The 24,212-nt window shown below is 48.7% G+C and overlaps 2 protein-coding genes across 2 annotated transcripts in view; both read right to left on the minus strand.

Moving 5' to 3' along the window:
• LOC128592465 (putative serine protease 45) overlaps nt 1–6,222 on the minus strand; it is a 31,504-nt gene extending 25,282 nt beyond the window's left edge. Inside the window, exon 1 of the mRNA XM_053600401.1 lies at nt 6,211–6,222. The gene's annotated coding sequence lies outside the window, so the exon portion shown is untranslated. The remainder of the gene's footprint in view (nt 1–6,210) is intronic.
• Nucleotides 1–15,773, minus strand: part of LOC128591391 (putative serine protease 42) — a 30,116-nt gene extending 14,343 nt beyond the window's left edge. The window contains exons 1-8 of the mRNA XM_053598839.1: nt 15,762–15,773; nt 15,110–15,434; nt 14,923–15,007; nt 14,851–14,877; nt 12,121–12,175; nt 7,108–7,465; nt 6,749–6,905; nt 6,156–6,418 (exon numbers count right to left, since the gene is read on the minus strand). Of these exons, the coding sequence (XP_053454814.1) occupies nt 6,156–6,418; nt 6,749–6,905; nt 7,108–7,465; nt 12,121–12,175; nt 14,851–14,877; nt 14,923–15,007; nt 15,110–15,434; nt 15,762–15,773 (1,282 nt within the window). The remainder of the gene's footprint in view (nt 1–6,155; nt 6,419–6,748; nt 6,906–7,107; nt 7,466–12,120; nt 12,176–14,850; nt 14,878–14,922; nt 15,008–15,109; nt 15,435–15,761) is intronic.
• Nucleotides 15,774–24,212: the final 8,439 nt, after the last annotated feature.

Raw genomic sequence — 24,212 nt, forward strand, 5'->3', positions numbered from 1 at the left:
TGGAAACAACCTAAACAACCATGGTATATATACACCATGGAATACAATTCAGCCATAAAAAGATGGAGACATTACATCTTTTCTATTAACCTGGGTGAAGTTAAAACACATTCTTCCTAGGAAAGTATCACAAGAATGGAAAAGCAAGTATCTAACACTAATATGAAGCCAGTAGATGATCTAATACATGCCCACACCAGAGAAAAACTCAATTCAATTCATGATGTGGAGAGGGGGGAGGAGGGAAAGGGGAGAGAAAAGAAGGGAGGGGAGAAAAGAGGAGGGAGAGGGGAGGAGAAAGGGGAAGAGGGAAGTAGGGAGGGGGAGGGGTGTGCTTCCACTTAATGAGCACAATGTAAGGGTATACGGCACACTTTCTGGTTGTGGGACACTACAACAGGGACTCTACCTAACAGATACAAACATTGTAACCTAATTGTTTGTGTCCTCACATTAATCTGAAATTTTAAAAAAAGGTAGAAAAAAATAATAATTTAGTCTAAATAAGAAATGACTTGAAAAATCTATATTCATAACAATCTAGAAATAAAGCTCCAAATGATACAAATTGAATTAGTTTGAAAAAAGTTTTTCTATGAGTAACTGAGACTCAAAATGACAGTGGCATCATTAAAAATGAATCTTTTTTTCTCTGTTGCATAAAATGCTCTACTGGCAGCCTTATGAATTCCGGGAAGTCAAGTTCCTTCTAAATGGTTGTAGCACAACCTTAGCATGTTCTTCACATCCCAAATGACTGTTCACACACTAGCCACCATGTACACAGTCCAACCAGGAGAGAAAAAAAGGGATGAAAAGGAGCTTGGCCTCCCTTTAAGGACATTTCCCGGAATTCACAACTAACATTTCTGTTTCTATCCAGTTGGCCAGAGCTTGTGTCACACCTAGATGAAAGAGAGGCTTAGAAATGTAGTCTTCATTCTGATCAGCTATATACCCGAAGGAAGGGAAAGTGCCAGGGAGGATAATTACCAATCTCTACCAGTCTTTATTCACCTAAACATTCACGTGCACCTTCTTTCCACATGCAAAACACACCAATCCTCTCTTAAAAGGAGGCAACTTCAAAGTTTCATGAACACGAAAAGAAATTAGGAACTATGAAATGTCCTGAATCATAACAAACAGGTACCCTGGACCACAAAGTAATGAGGGAAATGAGCCACACCCACTAAGCAACCCAACCAATCATCTCCCTAAACCTCAATCCTATTTTCCAGAGAGCCTCATTAAAGCAATCTGGCGCTCAAGGCTCTACATATCTGGAGAGCATAAGGCAGAAAGAGGCAGAAAACGGAAGTTATAGTTTGGGATGCAGTGCCCTGATCCCTCTCCTGCTTCCAGTCTCTTTCCCTCCTCCATCCCAGATGCAATACTAGCAAACTCAGCTACAAATCTCTATGTGGAAATGCTAATGGCTATGAGGAGTGTGAACTAAAATAAAATCCTACACGCTACAGCCCACACAGACTGAACAGACCCCCTCTAGGCCAAAGGAACCCCAGAAAACCCTTAAAACTGAGTTCTTAGCCCTGAAAGGAAGGGAGGTTTGGCAATCTCAAACAATAAGATACTAAATTAACAGGACCTAAGGGCATGCAGAGCAAAAGTTAAATTGCCTGTAGGCCATCAATTTCCTTAACAGATATTGTGGCTTATCTCTGAATAATAGACTTTTTTTTTTTTAGACAGAGTATAGTCTCCCTCTGTCACCCTAGGATAGAGTGTAGCAGTGTCATCATAGCTCACTGCAACTTCAACTTCCTGGGCTCAAGCTATCCTCCTGTCTGAGCCTCCTAAATAGCTGGAACTATAGGCATACATCATCACAGCCAGCTAATTTTTCTATTTTTAGTAGAGATGGGGGTCTCATCTTGCTCAGGCTGGTCTTGAACTCCTGAGCTCAAGCAGTCCTCCTGCCTTGGCCTCCCAGAATGCTAGGATTATAGGCATGAGCCACTGTGCCCAGCCAAGACTTCCTTAACTTAAAACATTCCAAGTCTTTGTTTAGACAAAGCTTTATTTCTTTAACCAATTACAAATCAAAGAATCTTTGAACCCACCTATAACTTATAACCACCCCTCTCTTGTGTCCCACCTTTTCAGACCAAATCAACACATCTTCCATGTATTAATTTATGATTTTACCTGCAATCCCTATGTCTTTAACATGTGTAAAACAATATTATTACCCAACCTCCTCAGGACATGCTCAAGACTTCCTGAACATGGCTCCCCAGGCCGTGGTCACACATATTAGGCTCAGAACAAACATCTTTAAATCATTTTATAAAGAGTTTGGGTTTTTTCCTGTTAGGCAGCAGAACCCAACTGTCTAGAACCATTTGTCCAACTCATATCCCCTCTCTTTCTATGATTTTAAAAGAATCATCAGCATCTTCCTAAGCTTAATGTGAAGTAAATTCTCTTCAATGTCACCAACCCCCAGGCCAGCAGAAAGGCAGAACACACAGAAGATTCTCTAAACATTTTTTATTCAGCTGATTTCTAAAAACTGCACTTCATAACTGCCTCAAAAAAACACGGGGGAGGGGGATGGTGGTGCCTGGATATGGCCACTAGGACGCTGAGGAGAAGGAAACCAAGAATGGGTTTTCCTGAGAGGGCTTGTGTGACCGAGGATGTTCACTCACAGAAGGATCCACAGTGGGATACAGGGAACTTCTCTCAGCCCCAGACAACTGAGCCAGAGGTAGTTGAGGCCTTGCACCCCTGCAGGGACCTGGTAACGCCTCCTTCACTCTCTCTGAGCAAAAAACCAAGCTGGTTTCGCAAAGTCTCGGGTGACAATCCTGAAACCAGGACCAAGTCTAAGGCTCGTTTCACTGCCCGTGATGTCTCTTCTTTAGTAGATGTTCTCCAAGACAGTCATGAGTCATCACACCTCACTTGGCAGGTCAGCTGGCCCCCTAGCTGGGACTGGTTCATCTCCTGCTTTCCACAAGGCAGAACAGAGCCCCGGTGTAAGGGTGGCCAAGGAAGGTAACCAGAGCACCAGGCAGGGACACTTTCTAGGCCTCAGTCTCCCTGCCATGCTCACTTGTGTGGGTCTCCAGGGGGCCAGTAGATAACTGAGATTTGAGGAAGGGGCACTGAGAAGGAGTAGGTCAGAGGAGACCCCTAAGTTCAAGACTCAGAAACAGGAGGGGAGTAGTAAGCTGGAGTGATCATGGTGTCACTAGGATGCCCAGTGGCTGCACAAAGCACAGGAGTAAGATGAGGAACACCACTGAATACAAAGAGGTAGCCTGGTTCACCACTGCAACCATCCACTTACTATAGACACTAGTTGCTGTGTAAACTCCAGGTACCCCTTCACGACCACAGCCGACACCCCAGCTCACAATCCCCACTTGGACCCATGTGGCATTATATTCACAGACCATGGGGCCTCCAGAATCTCCCTGGAGAAAAAAAAAAAAAAGAAAGAAGGAAACTCCAGAAATGGAATAGGATCCATATCAAAGCAGGCTGATTGCACTGCAAGGCACTGGGGAGACAGGCACGCATGGAGTTCCCCCGGCACATCAAAGAATATGAGAACTGAATATGCAAACATGTGAAATGAAAATTTGGCAAGGCACAGTGGCTCAGGCCATTTTGTCACAGCTGTGTGGGAGGTCATGGCAGGAGGATCTTGAGGCCAGGAGTTTAAGACCCACCTGGGCAAATAAGGAGATCCTGTCTGAACAAAAATTAAAATTAGCTTGGTATGCTGTTGCACACCTGTACCAGTCCTAGTACTGGGGAGGCCGAGGTGAGAGGATCCCTTGAGTCCAGAAGTTTAAGGTTACATTAAACTAAATGCCACTGCACTCCAGCCTGGGTGGCAGAGGGAGACCCCATAGCCAAAATAAATAAATAAGGAAAAAAAGTTAATTGGAAAACTTTCATATCCTTTGAGGAAATTATGACTGGTCATTTTCCAAACCATAGTGGTTGTTAAACATTTGGAATGTCACCTCTGCATGGTAGCCCCAAACAGAAGGACTAAATCCTTACATTTTCTAGTTTCTCTAGAGCTCCTAATCAATATAGCCAGCTCTCTCCACATTGTATGTTCCACTTTCAGACATTTCACACATGCCAACTAAAGCAGAACTCTGCATGTCCTTTTCCAAACCTGCTCTGGTGGCCCCACCACCAACCACCTCAGACCAAAACACAAGGCCAAACTCTTCCTCTCCACCACACCCACGTGCAGTCAGTCGCCAAGAACTGATTATTTGACCTCAAGCACACTTCCATGCACCTCCCTGCCCCAGGCACCGCTTGGGACTCAATTTATCACTGCCAGATGATGAAAACAGCTTCTAGACCTCTGCCCATGCACCACACAGCTCAGGGACTCATTTATCTAAAAGGCAACCCTGATCATGCTCACCCAGAAATGAGGCCCAGCATTCCAAGCTGCAATATTTGGACTCCAATCCACTTCTCTGGCCACATTTGCTACTTTGTTGCTCCAAATGTTTACATTTCTTGAATGTGATAAGTTCCCTCAGATCTTTAAGCTGCTGTATATGCTATTCCCTCTCCCTACAATACTCTTCTCCTCTCTCCAAGAAATCCAAACACTCATCCCTTAGACCTGGCTCAAATGCCCCCTCCTCAGGAAGGCAGCTTGATGCAGAGGGAACAGTGTGGGCCTAGGAGTCATACAGGTAATCACAGAACTTGGAACCAACCTCTTTGGATCTCGTCTTCCTCATCTATGTGAGCGTGATGTCTATGTTACAGGGTTGTGATGTAAGTTACCTGAGATAATGTGGGTTAATGCTCCCATTGGCATGGTGAGTGTCACAGAGAGCTCAATTAATGCAACGTATATTATTAGCATGATGCACCCCCAACTTTCCTACATTCCAGCAGTGCCCCTAGTCATTGAGAGCTGCTCCCTTTTGAAGGAATAGGCCAGGCAAGTTCAGGGGAGCCATGGTGGGTTTCTCTCCATGAATCTCCTTAACTCAACTATGGATGAATAGAGGAGGTAGCAAATAACCCAGGCCCTACCACCTGGGAATGAGGAAAGGGCTCACAAACTTACCTGACAAGAATCCTTTCCTTTTTTGTTATAGCCACAGATCATTCCTTTTAGTACTAACTCCGTAGAAGATGACAAGTACTTCTGAATCATCTCATTACATTTTTTATAGTGGATGATGTATTGGTCCACCTCCTGGAGAGTTTCTGATGGAATAGGTTCCACTGACAAAGAAGATCAGCAGTGTGTGGATCTGCACAAGTGAACAACAAACCCCCAAACACCCAGCGCTCCCCTGGAAGAAGGCAGGGCAGTAAGTATTGTCCCTATTTGATAAAGGAGGAAGCTCAAGCCCAAAGTGGACATGGGGAGAGAAGGATGTAAGAAGCAAAAGCAAGAGAGGAGCAGGGAGAATATTTCATGAGAGAGAAGGCAAGACCTTGCCAACTTGAGAAATCAAAACCAAGCACCTGTCACTCTGAGCATCAGTAGTAATAGTAACAGGGTGTCCTGTACATCTAGAAAGGCATACATTCTAGAGCAGGGTCACTAGACAGGTACTGCCCCAAAGGTACCAAGTCCAGCTTCTCCACAGGTATAAGAGACCCTATACCTCAGCAGCAGGCTCTCCCTACACCCCCAGGGACAGGAAGCTCCCTACCCACCAAAGCAGGTCCTTCCAGTAAGGAGCAGCTCTGACTGGCAGACAGCTCATCACCCCTTGAGCAAAAATTTTACCTGGCAGAACTCCATAGCCTCTGGCTCTGTCCCCAAGGAACCTAAAAATAGCCCCAAACCGGTTGAACACAGTGCCCCCACAAATCTGCAGGAGCCTCTTCCCATATGTTTCTTCTTCTCCTGGTTGTTCAATTCCAGTTCCCAGGACAGGCAACTTTCCTCAATGGCTGCAAATATTTGTGTTGCTTACCAAAGAACCCAACCAGTTCCTGGGGTGACCCAAGCCAACCAGAAACCATTCCCTGGGTGCTGCTATCCTGCTTCCCCCTTACTCACCTGCCACCTGCCAGGCAGTCTACCTCCTTGTCCCTCCCTCAAGCTTTCGTGTCCATTCCAGGGGTAAGGCTGCCTCCCCTCTGCCCTGAGTTTGCCGCCTGCCTTGAAGTCTCACCGCTTTCTTTTAGTTTGCCCCATCCAGTCACCCAGCACCTGGTCCCAGCTTCCACCTGGAAAGTTGGCCGAGGGATGCAGATAGGCTGGATGTTTGAAGTAAAATTCACGGGGTAGAGGAGGTGGAGAAGGGCGACGTCATTTTGAACGGTTGCCAGTGTTCTGAAGTCGGGGTAGACGATAATGTTTTCCACAGGAATGATCAGACTTGTGTTTCTACTATAGATACTCAGATCTCCCATCTTGACACTGTAATGGAAACGGCTGTGGGAGAGAGGACATGTCCCTCATAGAAACGCTGGGAAACATCACTTGTGCCTTTTCCACACATTTCAGATGTTTCCAAAACAGGCCCCAACCTCCCTTGCCACTGTCTCTGTCACCCCATCTCCCTCCCCCAAAACCTCTCCTCTGTCGCTCTCAAAATTGGTTTGCCTGCCGCCTTCAGTATTTATTCCCAGTAGGCTACCAAGGCAGAACCCCTGTCCTTTTATTGTTTTGTTTTTGTCAGTTTGCCGCAGCAGCAGAACTCAGTGGAAGTTGGAGGAGGGCCGGCCCGAGTCCGGAACTCACAGCTCCACCTGCCACCCTCACCTTAAAATGCAGTGGGCCGCGGTCAGCACCCACTGCGCCAAGATGAGCGAGCCTCCGCAGACGTGCCTGTCGTTGATCCTCACGCTCACCTGCCAGGGCCACTTCCCCTCCTGCGCGTCCTCTCCTCCCATGATTTTCAGGAGGCCACCGCCACACACTGGGTGAGGACAGGGTCGTGAGAAGAGCTCCAAGACGCAGGGCCTGTGTCCCCTGTGCCCAGGGCTTCTCCGCAAAGTAGCACATGTCCCGAGACAAAAGGAAGTCCCTCTTGGACTCTTCAGACTCCGCCGGCAGAGCTTCCCAGGCCCCCACCCAGGGCGCCCCAAACCCGTGCTCCGGACGCGCCCGCCAAGCGTCACCTGGGGTAAAGGCGTACAAAGAGGATCCGGGGGCCCCCGCAGGGTCCTCGCCGCCGCCGCGGCCCCCTGACGGGGAAGGAGAGGAAGAGAGGGGTGTCCGCCAGCCCGCCGGGGCCTCGGCGAGCCGGGGCTGAAGGATCAGGAGCCAGGCCAGGAGGCCCAGGGAGCCGCCGCCCGCAGACGCCATGGGTACCCGTCGCCCTTCTCGTGGCGCCCCCTCGCGGCGGCTCGCGCCTTGCTCCGGTGTGGGCAGGAACCGGGGACCTACCCGGCGGCCCGGCGGTCCGAGAGGTGGAAACCCGCGCTGGGCGAAATGGAGGGTCGCAAGCGCGTTCCCTGGTGCCGCCAGGTTCCATGCCTGAGTGGGAAATGTCACCCTTTTAGTTTCACTCAGATCCTCACTCCAGACTATCCGACCAGAACCCGACCTAAAACCAAGGAGCTATGTTGTGCCCAGGAGCTCCACAAAGACCACGCTGCCAAACAAGCCAAATTTACAGCGGAGGCCTTTTATTGAAGCAAGCCAGCAGGCGACTGCCTCAGTGTCCCAACATGGGGTTTCTGAGAGCAGCCCCGAGTGCTTAAGGGGTCAGGTTTTTAAGGCTTAATCTGCATCCTGGATGGCATGCAGGCTGTCCAGGTGCATTTGGGCTGGGTAGCAAGCATTGTACAGTGTTATGGGGCGAGATAAGGACCACAGACTCAAATTAGAAGTTCAAAAAGGAGTCTTTTATGAAGGGGGGGGCCTGTCTCAGCAAAGTCTAAAGCAGACTAAGTGAGAGAGCGTTGAGGGGTCTGAAATTGGGGTTTTTCTAGTATGACAGTTGGCAAAGGGCCAAACAGGTGGGCTGAAAGTTAGCAATTAGAAGTAATAAGAAAGCTGGCAAAAGAAGCAAAAAGTAAGCATGGGGTTATGATGACCCCTTTTACAGAAGCGAACCTTGCAATTTAGCGGTTTAGTCAATAGGTAACATAAAGGGCAGTTAGATAACAATAAGGTAACATAATGCAGACCTAGCAACTAAGGGATATGTAAAACTATTTGTCACAGCACTTAGCTCCTTAACTCTCATCATGACAGTACTTGGCCCATTTGTCCTTATCTTGTCTTGTTCCGGCCCAATCCGGACCGATCTAAGAGTAATGGTGCCTGTCATCATTTCAGAGTTATGGTATGCTCATCTTTTTGTCCTTTCATCTTTTATCCTACACAGCCTCCTGATGCACGTTGGTGGCAGGCGGTATCCATCTTATGGGGGTGATGAGGGAACTGGCACCCATGAGGCTGCTGGAACCCATCTCAACAGAAGCAGAATTTTGCAGTTAGTTAGCCATACATCATATATCTTTAATATTTTCCCATACATCTTAGTTCTAGTACTTTTTCTCCATACATCTTTGTCTTAGTATTCTCTCAACCTGGTATTGTCTAAAGGTCAGTCTGGGGACAGTCAGTTCGTTTTCCAGGCCCAGGAGTTAGTCAAGCAAGAAGTTAGTGAGTACTTTCACATCTATCTATTTTGTTGAGGGCTTGCAGCCCAGAAATTTGCTGAGAGTTAACTGGTATTTTTCTACTTTAGCCTAGGCCTAACAGTTAGGAACCTTCTGGAGGAAACTCTCCATGATAGAGACCTCCCACTTAAGGGTCAGAGCTTAAAAGGCAGATGCTTTCTGATGCACCGACCCTTTCTTGTGTGGTATTTGGCCTGGAGAGGTGGGGATGGTCTGTCTGGGAATTAGTTTCCATCATGGCTCCTCAAATCAGGGCTTCATTCACTAGACTGAGATTTGAAGGTAGGAGGACTATACAGATTAAACGACAATGACAATAACAACAAAAAAATAGCCATGCATTATGGTGGGTGCCTATAGTCCTAGTTACTTGGGAGGCTGAGGCAAGAGAATCGCCTAAGCCCAAGAGTTTGAGGTTGCTGTAAGCTGTGAGGCCACAGCACTCTACGGAGGGTGACATAGTAAGACTGTGTCTCAAAAAAAAAAAAAAAGACATATAATGAAACAAACAAACAAACAAAGCATATACACACCATCAAGAGACAAACCAATCAACAAAACTAGACTAAGCTAAGAAATAAATTTTGGAACTATCACACAGGTAGTTTAAAATACTATGTTAAGTAGAAGAAAGTGCAGGGGAAATTCTTGAAGAAATCGGCCTGGGTGAATATTTTATGAGGAGGACTCCCCCCCACCCCCAGCAATTGAAGCAGCATCAAAAATGCACTAATGGGACCTAATCAAACTAAAAAGCTTCTGCACAGCCAAGAACACAGTAAGTAAAGCAAGCAGACAGCCCTCAGAATGGGAGAAGATATTTGTAGGTTATGTCTCCGACAAAGGTTAATAACCAGAATCCACAGAGAACTCAAGTGTATTAGCAAGAAAAGAACAAGTGATCCCATCTCAGAGTGGGCAAGAGACTTGAAGAGAAACTTCTCTGAAGAAGACAGGTGCACAGTCTACAGACATATGAAAAAATGCTCATCATCCTTAATCATCAGAGAAATGCAAATCAAAACTACTTTGAGATATCATCTAGCTCCAGTAAGATTAGCCCATATCACAAATCTCAAGACCAGAGATGTTGGCGTGGATGTGGAGAAAAGGGAACACTTCTACATTGCTGTTGGGAATGCAAATTAATACGTTCCTTTTGGAAAGATGTTCGGAGAATATATTTGCAGAAAATATTTTAGGATTTATAGACTATAAATCAAAATTGAGGATTTATGCAGGTTTTTATATAGCAAGCAGAAAAATTTCCCAGGGATATCAGAAGCTGAAAATTGAAAGAGAAATAGACTTCACAGAATTATCTCACACAAGTCACTAAACAAATAGAAAAAGGATGAAACAAACAATAATGCAAATCAAGCAGGAGGAGAGGGTAGAAATCAGTGTCTAGATTTGTCTTCTTTAAATGGAAAAAATGCAGAACATATAAAAAAACTGGAAAATTGTACTAAATCACAAGGAAAAAAGCAAGTAATAGAAACTGACTTTGAGAGAACCCATGTATTGAACATAGTAAGCAAATACTTCAATACAAGTATTTTAAATATGTTCAAATAACTAAATAAAAGCATGTGTAAATAATTAAAAGGCAGTATTATAACCATGATTCATCAAATTGGCAATATTTAAAAAGAGAAATCTTCAAGAAGAAAATTGAACCATATGAAGAGTACAATAATTGAAATTAAAAAATTCATGAAATGACCTCAACAGTGAATTTGACCCAGATCAATAAACTTGAAGATACATCATTAGAAATTCTACAATCTCAAGAAACAAAAATAAAAATTGAATGTGGGTGGCTCGGAGCCTATGGCTCAAGCAGCTAAGGAGCCAGCCACATACACCTGAGCTGGCGGATTCGAATCCAGCCTGGGCCCACCAAACAACAATGACAGCTGCAACCAAAAAATAGCCAGGCATTGTGGTGGGCGCCTGTAGTCCCATCTATCTCCAAAAAGGCTGTATTAGTTTGTAAGCCCACCAGCAGTACAGAAGTGTTCCCTTCTCTTCACATCCACCCCAGCATCTGGTGTTTTGAGACTTTGTGATGTGGCAAAAGACCCTTATCCTAACTCAGGCATTCCTTTTCACTGACTCCTGGTCTTTTAGACAGAGCCTGACTCAGCCAATTGTTAACTGAAGAATCTTTTAAACTTACCTACAACTTGTGGGGCCCCCACTTTGAGGTGTCCCACCTTTTTGAGGTAAACCAACATATACCTTCCATGTATTGATTTATGACTTTAGCTGTAATTCCTGTCTCCCTGAAATGTATAAAACTAAACTGTAACCCCACCACCCAAAGTCCACTTGCTTGAGGCTTCTTGGGTGTGGCTCTGGGCCATAGTCCTCAAATTCAGCTTAGAATAAACCTCTTCAAATTATTTTACAGAGTCTGGCTTCTTTTCTGTTGACAATATGATCCGGTAATCCCACTTCTAAGCATATACCCCAAAGTACGAAAAGCAAAACAGATGCTTATACATCTGTGTATTTCTCCAAAACTTGTGAATATGTTACTTCACATTGTAAAAGTTACTTTACAGATGCGATTAAAGTTAAGGATCTTGAAGGGGGATTTTCTCCTGGACTATATGGGTAGGTGAACCTAATCACATGAGTCCTTAACAGTGGAGACTCTTTCTTGACTATAGTCACAGGCAGATATAACTACCAAAGACAAGTCAGAGAAATGCAACTGGCTTTGAAGACGGAAGAAGGGGGACCGTGGCCAAGGAATGCAGATGACATCTAGGGCCTGAAAATAGAAAGGAAATAGATTCTCCTCTAATCCTCCTAAAGGAACTGGTCCTGCCAACACCTTGATTTTAGCCATCTAAGACTCATTTCAGTCTTCTCACCTACAGAATTGTAAGAAAATATGTGTTAAGCCACTAAGTTTATAGTAATTTGTTATAGCCACGATAGAAAATCAACATAGTCATACTGAAAAAAAGGCTGAGGTGGTTAAAAGGATGCAGTAGAGCAACTTGCACTGAAATGGAATGATCTGGACGGCACACAATGAAATAATTAAACCAAAAAATGCAAAAAGGAAGAACAATGTATGCCATATAAGCCCATTTGGGTAGCAACAGAAAACTCATGCTATATACACAGTCGTGTATCTATACATGGGAGCCCCAAGATTGATGAATATCTTAAGGTGGTTTCTGCCTTGGGCAGGAGTCCTCCTCTCTGTAACTATCTCCTTTAGGTGTCCAGAGGTCTCTGAAAAGTCCTGGGCATGCACAGAAGCTACCCCATTGCCTAACTATAGAGATATTCACCACTATCCCATCCAAGGCTATAACTGTTGGGTCAGAAATAGCAGGCAACCCAGTGCTAACCAGTGAGACGCAGGAAAGTTTTACCAGCACCTCAGAAGAGCCTTCCTCACTCTTCTCAAGAAGCTTCTAAGCAAAAAGCCACCCCTCCCAAGCCACTGAAAGTCAATTGAATCAGAGGTGGACTCACTGAGATGATGCAACCCCCTGCGAGCTCAAAGGAGGCAGCTTTGATGTCATTGATCCTGAGAATGGCAGAGCACTGGAAAGGAGTGAAACAGACACCTTGGGTACACCTGCCAAAGCTGCCTGACTTCTGGACTGTCCAGGGACAACCATCAACCAGCGCCCTTACTCTTGAAGCCACTGGAAAGCCACTGGACATCAACGTTCTGTTTCTTGCAAGAGAGCATCTTCTGACTGATGCAAGCATTTGTTCTGTTTCCCCTTGTTCGAATCTATATATGGCTGTCTGAGTGCCCACATCCACACTGAGGCCCAGATGAGGGACCATGTTTCTAACCTCTACCCTAGGGAGGCCAGCAAAGGTACGTGATGGCGACATCTCTCATTCAGGCTTATTTGAAAACTTAACCTCTCAATTAAGAGGAGAAAAGATGAGGAAGATAGGGGAAGAGAGAATAAGAAAAACAGGAAGGGAAGGCAGGGAAGGGGATGGAGGTTAAGAGAAGGGGGAGGGGAAGGCAGAGGAAGGAGTGGAGAGAAAAGGAGGAGAAGGAAGGAGGGGAGAGAAGCGAGGGAAAGAAAGAAACTAAGTTATATACATTCGTATATAGGAAGACGTAAAATATATCATTTACAGATGATGTAACTGTCTTCTAAAACAAATCCAAATGAACCAACTGAACAATTAACAAAACCAGAAGAGAATAAACTAAGAGGGCTAGAGAAAAAGACCAGCATACAAAATCAACAACTTTCTACCCAGCATCAATAACATATTAGAACATGTTACAGGAAAAAAAAATGTTGCATTAATAATAGCTCCGGATACTTTTAAAAATACTCAGAAACCACCACACGGCCTGAAAAAGGCCAGATAATAAATATTTTAAGCTTTGTGGGCCAAGAGACAAAATTGAGAACATTAATGTGGGTATTTATATAATAAGAAAGAAAACAAATTTCTGCAAATTTTCTATTGATGAAATTAGAGTACAATGACTACTTTTTTAATATATATAATACAGGTCTACCAAGAAGAATGGAATTCTTTTAGTGGAATAACCTTAGTGTACTATTCCTTATCATGAAACTGATTGCAAATGTTCACCTGTAAAAAACATTCTCAGCTTATGTGCTAAGAGGTGGCAGGGGTGGGGAGGGTATGTATTTGGTCTATACACAAATAGCACCTCCTCAGTGAGGCCATTCCAGGATGTCCTCAAAAATCATATCCTCCATCCTGCCCTCCCAATCTTCCTAATTATCTTCTCATTTTTTCTGATATACTCAAATATATATATATTTTCTGATATACTCAAAATATAAATATATATATATACATATGTCTTCCTCTTTCATAAACTGTTCCTCCTGTGAACATTATATGGGCAGAATTTTTTTGTCTGTCTTGTTTATTGCTGTATTCTCAGCACCTGGAACATGTCTGGCACATAGTAGGTACTCAATAAACATCTGTTGAATAAATGAATGAGTAGATTAATAAATACACAGAATCGTAGTGAAGATACAGTATGTTGACACCTGTAAGTGCTTATCGTCATGCTTATTGTTGTTTTACTTGTTACTTTCAATAGGAACAGGAGGCATCTGGAAGGTGCAGGCACTGTCAAGAAGAAAATCCTCCACCCACCATAGCATCCAGCCCCTGGCCTCCCTGCCTGCTGCATGTCCTCTGTCTCCCTGTTCCTTCTGTGGCTCCTGGTCTCCAACCCTTTCACTAGACCCTGAGTGCCCCTGTGGCTCTCTCAGCCTCTGTCCCTCAATTACAGATGGGACTTCTAGACCAGCTCCCAGGGCCCCCACTCCCCACAGTGCCTAGGGCAGAGTCCCCCTTGATAAGATACCCAAGATACCTTGAACCTGAATGCCTGGTTTCACTGCCTCTATTCTGCTCCCCCCCTCCACCTTCACCCCTTCACTGGTTCCAGCTTTTAAGCCATTACCTAAGATCCTGCCCACCCCCAGTGTCTCTACCTAAGTGCCCCTCCTCTGGATATCCACAGACCTCTCTGAGGATCTCTCAGTGAACATTCATATTCTGCCTGAACATCTGCAGTTACCCCTTCCTTCCCCCTATCTCCCCAGGCTAACAAGTCCCCAAGCTCCTCCTCAACCTCTGACCTGGGAAGCCTAGGGCCTGCTCTCTGCCCCTCATCTCCCAAGATCCCCCTTCCTGCACTTCTGGAAATGTTACTGCGGTCTATCTACTCTGCCCACACTGGTCCCCTCCCTAATCCCAACAGTCCTACTCTACAGAGGAGGATGTAAGAGGTGAGAGGTTAAGCAATTTGCTAGGACAGCACAAGGTATAATAAAGCGGAGCTTGAATCTATAACCCTGAGTAGGGCTGAGTTGCAGCGGATTGTGGGGGACAGGGGACCGGGGGTACGCGCACAACAGACAAATACTGTAGATGGGATTTTGAATGAGCCAGCAGCTAAGCTGTGACTAGAAACCAGAGCCTCTCCTCCCTGCAAGGCCAGGAGCTCCACACAGGAGCCGGCTCCCTCCCTCTGGCCCACGGCCAGCCGTCATCCCCATGAGGTCAGCCCCGGCCCGGCGATTTCGGGGAAATACCAGCTCCTTATTAAAAACAGGCGGTGGTCAGGCCCCCGCTGCTTTCCCAGTAGAAACTGGAGTGTTTGTTCCGAGAGGAACAAGAGTGGGCAGGGCCTGGCCGAGGCCCTGAGGCGGGAGGCTTGAGCCACAGTACCTGGTTGAGTCAGGGCGTTCAGGGGAACTGCGGGAGGAGAGAGGGAAGAGGGGAGGAGGAAGAGGGGGTCACCCCCGGAGCTCGGGCATGCGCAGCCCGTGTGAGTTGAGGGGCGGGCACCGAACCAGAGAGGGGACGATCACACAGCACCTGTAGGCTGCGCCGATCAGGGAGGGGTCGTGGACTGTGACCTCCGCAGCCGCCCCCAACGAGGATGGAACTCAGGATGAAGGCAAAGCCTGAGACAAAGCGGGCGGACCAGTGAGGCCCTCCTCTTCCGGGTGCGCAGCCCCCCGCCGGCGCGCCTGCACCGCGAGCTCCGGGCCCCAGTCGCCCGGGAGCCCTGCAGGGGGCGCCAGAGGGCCGCGCCCACCCCGCGCCCGCCGTCTGCCCAGGCCGCTCTCCGCGCCGGCAGGGGCCGCCTGGCATCTGGAGCGAGTTAGGGCTGGCGGCCTGGCGGGCGGCGGCGTGAGCTCATCCCGGCCCGCCCCGCTGCGGTTTCCACCGGGCTGTGAAGGGAACAGAACACAGAAGCGCCGCGCGGAGGGCCCGGCCGGGGGAGCGCGGCGCAGCAGCCGCTCCTCCTGGGATGTGGGTGGGAGCGCGAGAGGCGGGAGTGTGTGTCACTGGCGCGTCGCCTAGAGAGGCTGAGCCCTGGAAGCCTGCGGCCAGCATGTGTCGCTGGCTGTCACCGTGTGTCGTGGCTTGCAAGGGTGTGTGTATATGTGTGTGTGTCCCATGGGGGAAACACTGCATGTGGTAAGTCGCATGCCTCCCAACACATACTCCTCATTTTACAGGAAAGGAGGCCAAGGGCAGAGGAGGGGAAGGGCCGCGTCCAGGTGCTGGGGCTAGGACCCTGAGCCTGTGTTCCTGTGTGATCCAAGTGCCCCACAGCGCCAGGGTCTCACCTTCCCCGACATATACACGTCCTCCTCCTGGTCACGGACCTCAGGCCCTCTCCTCCTTTGGAGGGAGGAAGAAACCCCTTCGCACCACGGTCATGGCTAACAGTGACACGCAGACCACACAATGAGACAGGGTCACACACCTAGATACAGACCCACACATGGAGCACAGGGCAAGGGAAGCTGCCCTATTCTGGGAATCCTAGCTGGGATAGCTAACAGGTAGGTGACAAAGTGGTGATAAAGCTTAGAAAGGCCTCTAGTTGAGAAGCCTCTACTCCCTGCTGGGCATGTGGAAAAGGAAGGGCTGGAGGTCACTGAAACCTGCACCTTAGGAGCCCTAGCTCCTTACCATGAGTCCTGAGGGTACTGCCTGATGTGAAGGGCCTCAATAGCCTCAGGACACTCAAGGCCAGGAGCCAGGGTGGAAATGGTGGGCAGTACTCCCCAGACACCAGGTGTGGAGGTGGGCTAGAGTGGGTGCCTGAGAGCATCTGAGGCTCCTCACACTCATCAAACCAGTGCTCACATTGGGCCCTCCCCTCTGGGACCTACTGTCCCAGCTTAGGGAAGATGTAGCCCAAGGGGACAGCCCTGGACACCCAGAACCCACCAGCCTTTCTGCCAGGGCTCACAGGGGTGTCATGCTCCCATCTTCCTCCCTTTACCCCACAGCTGGGCCGTGGCTCAGAGACTATGACCCTGCCTGTAGGACAGGGCACATGAATCTATCACCCTTCCTTACCAGGTATTGCCCTGGGGCCAAAAGCATAAGATTAGAGGGTTCGCTGGGAACTCAGATCTTCCATATCCCCCTCCTGTGAGACAGAGAGGACACCCTGTACTGGCCAGGCCACCACAGGGCACATAAACTATGAAGGGATATGTATCCACAGCAGCTGCCAGGGGTCTTCAGCTCCTAAAACACAGGGGCAAGCTGAGTGAAGGATTTTTTTTTTTTTAACTGAAATGGCTATGGTTTGCATAACCAGAGCCTCCAAATTACTTAGCAAAACATGTTTGCTTTTTAATTAACATGTGCTTGGAAAACAATGGTTTTAATTAAAGTGGGTGGGGGAGAGAGAAGGGACTGTGGGAGAGAATATTTCAAGGCGCTCCAAGTTCCAGGCTAGATTTCTTACAAATAAAGTGGGAGCCTTGCCCTAAACCAGCAGTGCAGCTTGGGAGGTGAATTCCTGGCGAGCCCAGGAGCAGCCCTATCTGCTTCTATGCTCTACAATTCCTTTCCTGAGAATTTGCCCTTTGCTGATCACTCAGTGACTCGCTTACCCACTATTGCCTGGGCTGCTCTGGGAAGGAAGGGTATACTTGTAGAAAGCAGTCTTCAGAGACAGATGAACGGAGTCCACCAGGGAGATCAAGGAAGGGGAACAGCCTGTGTGAAGACCTGAGTGTGTGGGCCTTTGTTGGGGGAACATTAAGTTTACTGGAGAAGGAGGGGCGGGGTGGCTCATGCCTATAATCCTAGCACTCTGGGAGGTGGAGGCAGGTGGATTGTTTGAGCTCAGGAGTTCAAGACCAGCCTGAGCTGGTCTTGCAAGAGCAAGACCCCATCTCTAGTAAAAATAGAAAAAAAAGTATTGTGTATATTTTGTCGTGGTCTGCTGATTACCTGTTTCACTGAGAGCAACACTTACCTCAATAGAAAAAGATAGAAAAAATTACCCGGGGATTGTGGCGGGCACCTGTAGTCCCAGCTACTCTGGAGGCTAAGGCAGAGGCATTGCTTGAACACAGGAGTTTGAGGTTAATATAAAGTAGGCTGAGGCCATGGCAATCTAGTTTAGACAACAGAGTGAGACTCTGTCTCAAATAAAAAAAAAAGTTTACTGAGGAAAGAAGGGATGTGTGGAGAGGTGTCCTGTGAAACCATAGAAATGTCAGATAATTCTCCTGGACAAGTGGACTGCAAGAGCCATGCTGGACCTGGGAGCCACTAATGTCCAAGTCTAAGGGAGACTGGGGTATGGGGAACTGAGCTGAACCCAGAGACATAAGAGTGCAGGGTAAAAGGGAGGAAGGCGGCACATGGCTCAGCAGGGTATGTGAAGTATCAGCTGGAGGAAAGGCAGGCTTGGAGACTGGAAGCAGGGGTGTTCTGGGGCCTCGGGGCTTGCTCCCCAGAGGCCAGTGGCCAGGGCTGCAGATTTGATCAGTTCAGCAGAGGCCAATCAATGTTGGTACGATCGTCCTGCACAGAGCAGGCACCCAGTTGGTGGTCAGTAAGTGCTTGTGGAAGGGTGAATATTAGGAGATGATCCCTCAAAAGTCAGCCACACCATCTCCCCCTTCTGTTCTTTCAGGGTCAATGTCAGCATGAAATGCAGCCTGGGATCAGATGTCAGCACACAGTTGGGACAGCAGCTCACCCTTCATCCGTGCAAACCAGGAGAAGATTGAGAGGAAGCCTCTGGGGAGTAAGAAGCACCCCCAGAAGGAGGCTGAGATGGCCCAGAACCCCCAGCGCCCAGCGCCCCCACACAGGACCCTGTTTCTCATTAGGGGCCTTCTTGCTTCCCCCAGCCCACACCCCCACATGAAACGTGCCTCCCTATACTTAATTCATTACACAGCTGGGTGGGAGGCCCAGCGTTGGGGGTGGGGGGACACTTTTTCCCCTGAGCTCAGACATTCCTCCACATTTCAAAGCAGCTGTCACCTCCCCCAACCACCCCCCATCCAAGCTCAGAGTTCAGAAGGGGCCTTTCCAAGACTCAGAACACTAGCGTCTCCAATACCTCCAGCCAGCATATGAGGGAAGTTGAGACCCAGAGATGGATAAGTAGGGCACCCCCCACAGCCTGCACCTGAATTTAGCCTCCCCTATGTGCCCAGTCACCCTCCCATAACATTGCCTTCCTTGTTCTGTTTACCCATCTGGTCCACTTTCCACACAACTAACTTAAGTGGTCCTCTGTAATGTGACAATCTCGCCTTCCTACCACTAGAGCAGGACCATCCTCAGAGTCCCTACTCTGTCCAGCTCCCTAGCAAACTCAGCTCAGTAGCTCAGCACTTTAAAATAGCCTCCAAGCCTACTGTGGGATAGAAGGAGAGTTGCCAGGAGCAGGTTGAGATGGCAGAGGTGCTGAGGAGAGGCAAGACAGAAACTTCCAGACCCCGGGCTCAGGAATGGTAAGGAAAAGGGCATACTCATTTTTAGCTGATCCAAAGAATAAAAATAAAATGCTGGCTAAGACCTGAACTTTCCCAAGGGACATGTGGAAGTCCTCTGTCTGGAGTCCTGGTGTTAAGTAATTGCCCCCAGAAAAGCCCCTCCTACTTTCTACAGACCAGGATTAACTATGGCCAGCCTTGGTGGTCTATGAGATCTCTGCCAGTCGAGTGCCCCCCCTTTCACCTGGGGTCTTCCAGCTGCCCCATATCACCCCCACCAGCCCTCCAGAAAGGCTTTGACAGACCCATTCTCACAAAGGCCTCTGTGGATATGTGAGGTACCCAGACCCATAGACCAGAGAAAGGGATGGAGATTGCATGTGGAATGATGGAACCTCAGGCATTCTCAGCAGGCTGGAGAGGAGGAGGCAGGCAGGGGCCCTTCCTAGCCCCGGATCATGGCTGCTGAGGTTGGAGGGGGCCTGCTGGGCGTTCAGGCTAAGAGAGAGGGGAGTTGTGTGCACACACTCACACACACTCCACATTCCAGTTGTGCTCTGTCAGCTTTTGGGCAAACCAGGATTGTGTGGCTTGGGGAGGGTGAGGAACAAATAACCCCCACACTGGGACTGGTTGGAAGGAACTTGGGAGAACCCCAGGGAACTGCTCTGTGCTGGGTCACCAGGTTCAAGGTCTGGGTCTTCCTGCTGTTCTCAGAGGTGACTGGGGTCAGCCCTCCCCTGGGTTTTCTCTCCCGACAACCCTCACTACCATCCAAGGCCTCAGGACCAACCACAGAGTACTGCAGCCTGGCACCCCAAACACCCCCTTATGCAACACAAGGGCCTGCCTATCACACTGCTGCCCAATTTCTTTGGATCCCTACCCCCTACTTTCACACATCGCTTTGTCAGGACCCTTTTACTTCACCCTCTGATGTCTTTTAAGGCCTTCATCAGCTTCCTGTCAGCCCCCTCTGCTGCTGAGTGCTTGGAGCCCTACAGTCCAATTTTTCATGTCTGTGTCTGATTTCTTTCCTTCTTGTGGCCTGGAAGAATTTTTGCCCAATGCCCAACTTCTTCAAGACTCTGCCTGACTTCATTCTGCCTTGGCATGAACTTTCGGCCTTCCTGGCACTCTACTCCATGCCATCTAATTCATGTCCCAGTGGTGACCCCGGGATCCCTGGGGATAGTATCTGGAAGAGAGGATGCAGGGTGGAGCAGGCTGCCAAGAGTCATGGGCGGCCACACAGGGACATCCAAGCAGTGGAGGGACAGTTTGTTCTGGGCCCATCACAGGCCCAGCTCCCATAATTCTCTGTCCTTTGGGCTCAAGTTCCAGATCCCAAAACTCTGTCCTAAAGCAGTGAGTTCAAAGGATCCGTTGGAAGTCTCTTCAATATCATAGGACCTTCTGAGTTAGATTCTGCAGTTTCAAGGGGACTGCCTGACTTGGACTAGGGTCCTGAGGCTGAACTCTATACTTAAGCTACACCCTGATCCTCTGATTCAGCCTGAAGCAGGACTAGGGAGGTGGCTATTCCTGCCACCTTTGAAAGACCTCAGAGATCAGCCGTCAGGCCAAATGAGGGAAGAGAGGCATGGAAAGACCTCCGAACAGATCCCATCCTGATGGGGCACATGACCTGACACTTCGGACATGGAGGGAACCAAACTGTTGGAAGCCCCATCCCTTTCCACAGGGCCACAGGCCGGACCACCCTGCTTGAAGGGGGAGCTGGGACCAGTGTTTATGCAACTGTGGGGAGGCCACAGCCTGGCTGGCAGTGCTGTCTGCCCAGAGGCAGTGCTGACTCAGCAGAGACCCCCAGCACGGACACACTCAGACACACAAGCAAACAGACACCAGCACACACACAGAGGTAAACACACACATATGTGTGCACAGACGAATGGACACATGTGTACACAGGTATATACACGTGGGCACCTGCACACTACACTCACAGACATGGACACAAACACAACACACTTGCAAGCACACGCATGGACTCGCTCAGACACAGCTAGCCATGCACGTAGGAACACACACGAATACACACACATCCTGTGTGTGTAGGGGGGAAGGACTGACTTGGACTTGAGTTTCACCTTCTAGGTGCCTCCACTCATTCAGTCTGATACCCAAGCCCAGGAACATATAGTCAGTAGAGTCACATATAATAGGTAAATGGCCCCAGAGTGGCAACATAGCCAAATGGAGCTGAGCCTCAACAAGTAGGATCAAAGTGCTCCAGCCGTGTTCATCAGACGGAACTCCAGCCCTGCCCTCACCAGCCATCCCCAACCTGTCCCCTTCTAGTCCACACAAGAAGATTGAAAGGGTGAGGGCTGCAATGTGTCATGAGGGGATTGTGGGGTGCTTTCTTCCACCACCAAGCCACACAGAGTGGGTGGTAGCTCCCGAGAACTAGGGAGCCTGCAAGAAGGAGGATGAGTTTGAGGAAGGGCTGGGAGTATAGCAAGAGCCCTGGAAACCAGAGGAGGGGCAGACATTCTTGAGAGAGTGGGACACATATGCCTGGGGATTGAGACACAGGTGAACATGGAGGCAGGGCCACGCCTTGTCTGGAGATGACTGAGAACAGGTGTAATCAGCTCAAGTTGGGCATCACCCAGTCCCATGCAGACTTGTTAAAGGGAGCTCAGCAATTCCTGGGCTTGGTGTCCAGGGTGCCCCTGCCCAGGAGTCTGGGGGGTAGCCCGAATGGGGCCTGCTCTCCTCTTGGAGGACCACTAGTTGCCTAAGAAAGCTGACCAGAGGCCAGCACACAAAGGTGTCTCCTTGCCTTAGGCCACCATAGTGAGGCTCAGGACACCTGTGTCTCTCATCTCATCCACTGACAGACTGGGCACCTGATCACTTCAATGATAAACTATGGAAAGGCAGATTATGGTCCCCTTCGCTGAACTATATCTGGGGCTGGAGTGGACTGATACTAAATAAGGAAAGGAAGCAGAAAGCCTCAAAATCCGCCTGAGACGTCATTGAGGATGCTTTCAGAACTGCCCTGGAATCTGACTGCTTGAGACTATCCCTCCTGCCAGCACCCTGGGCCAAGTGTGCCTCTCCTCTCTCCTGGACCCTCTTAACTGGCCTTCCTGCTTCTGCCCAGGCCCCTGGAGTCTATCTCCACACACAAGCCAGAGCAGAGCTGATAAAACATCATCAAGGCTCTTCCCACAGCCCTGGGCCCCCCATCACCTCTCTGACGCAGCACCTGTCACCTTCCATCAGACTCTCGGCTCCTATCGCAGGGCCTTGGTGCCCTCTCCCAAGACATTTTCCCTCAGATGTCCACATGGCTCTCTGAAGCAGATGCTGAAGTGCCCCACAGAAATGTCCCAACCTGCCTACAGACCCTGCCCCACCATCACAAAGAGGAGCTGGTGGATAGTCTTGTTTCCTCAGCCTTTGGTGGGGCAACGCCACCATCTCCCCAAGGCTCCCAGCAGGGCTCAGCCCACATCATCCGCAGTGCCGTCCTCTCCTCCTGCGCGTCCCAGGACTTGTCATTCTCTCCCAGCCTCCTTCCCCACTGCACTCCCATGTTCCCTGGCGTCACCACCCAGGAAGACAACTTGCAGGTAGTTCTTGTACTCAGGGTACTCAGGTGCTTGTCTCTGGTTCTGCTTCTGAGAGTGCCCAACCCAAAACACTCCATCTGTCCTCTCCTTTTTTTCTCCTTAGCAATAACTGCCCATCTCCCCTCTCCCCTGCCTCCACCATTCAACTTTCTGTCTCTGTGAGTCTCACTCCTCTAGGAACCTTGGAGAAGTGAACTCACACAGTATTTGTCTTTTTGTGACTGGCTTATCTCACTTAGCCTAATGTCCTTAAGGTTCAACCATATTCAAGCAGGTGTCAGAATGTTCTTCTTTTTTAAGGCTGAGTAATATTCCATTGTTTGTAGACACCGTATTTTGCCTATCCACTCATCTGTTGATGGGCAGAGGGGTTGCTTCCACCTTCTGGCTGCTGTGAATAATACTGCTAACGAATACAGGCGTACACATACCTGTTCAATACTCTACTTTCAGTTCTTTTGGGTGTATACCCAGATCTAGAATTGCTGGGTCATATGGTCATTCTATTTTTAATTTTTTGAGAAACTGCCATAGTGATTTTGCACAGTGGCTGCACCATTTTACTTTCCCATCAACAGTGCACAAGTTTCCGATTTCTTCACTTCTTCACCAACACGTGTCACTTTCTGTTGTGTTGTTTTATAATCACCATCCTCTTGGGTGTGAAGTGGTATCTCATTGCTAGCATTTGCATTTCTCTAGTGATGTGTGATGTTGAGCATCTTTTATGTGCTTACTGGCTATTTGTACGCCTTCTTGAGAGAAATGTGTATTCAAGTCCTTTGTGCATTTTTTAATTAGGTTGTTTGGGAGGTTGGTTAAGTAATAGGAGCTCCTTATGTACTCTAAATATTATCTACTCTCCTTTAAATCTTTGCTCAAGTATGACCTTCTCCCATAATTCCTGACCTCATGCCAACCACCTTCCAACTCACGCCCGCAGACACATAACACATTTCACAACCCTTCCCGCTTCCAATTCTCCCTCAGCTTCATCCCTATTTGATTCTCTATTGTCGGGATTTGTCTGCATTGCCTGAGCTCTGCAAAGGCAGAGGTTTCTACTGCTTTCTCCACTGCACCGTTTCCTGCACCTAGAACAGAGCCTTGGTGCTCAATAAATGCTGACAGAATGAAAGGAGAATACAACAGGCTCCATGGCACACTCACACCCCTCACTCTCTCCCACCTGCTGCTGGCACCCCCATCCACATTCACACACTCTCCCACAAGCAATCACAACACACTTGCTCACACACTCAAGACTTCTCACCCCACATACTACCTCAGGCAGCCTGACCCACTCAGGACCTGGAACTCACACTCACACACCCACATGCCCTCACAAGCAGACATCCCCTGTGCCATGGGAATGTACCTGCTGGAGCCGTGCTGGCCTCCTGGAGCTCTTGCCTGCAGATTGCTTCCTGCCCTTCAGGTCCGTTCCACACCAGCCCTGACCTCCCCACACTGGGCTCCTAACCTCTTTGCAGGGCTTTGCTCTTCCTCCCACTCAAGCTTGTGGGGATCACCTTCTGAGGAAGCCACCCCTTACTGTCTCCGCTGTGCTCTAAGACCCCCCAAATAGCACCCCAGAGCAGGGTGTGGGAGCGAGGCAGGTTGCAGGTTGTGTGAGCATCTCCTTTCACCACACCATCTTCTGCTGAGAAGCCCACTGATGCCCCAGCAAGGCCTCTGCCTCAGT

This window comes from Nycticebus coucang, chromosome 8, assembly GCF_027406575.1.
Source record: "Nycticebus coucang isolate mNycCou1 chromosome 8, mNycCou1.pri, whole genome shotgun sequence".
Taxonomy (NCBI): Eukaryota; Metazoa; Chordata; class Mammalia; order Primates; family Lorisidae; genus Nycticebus; species Nycticebus coucang.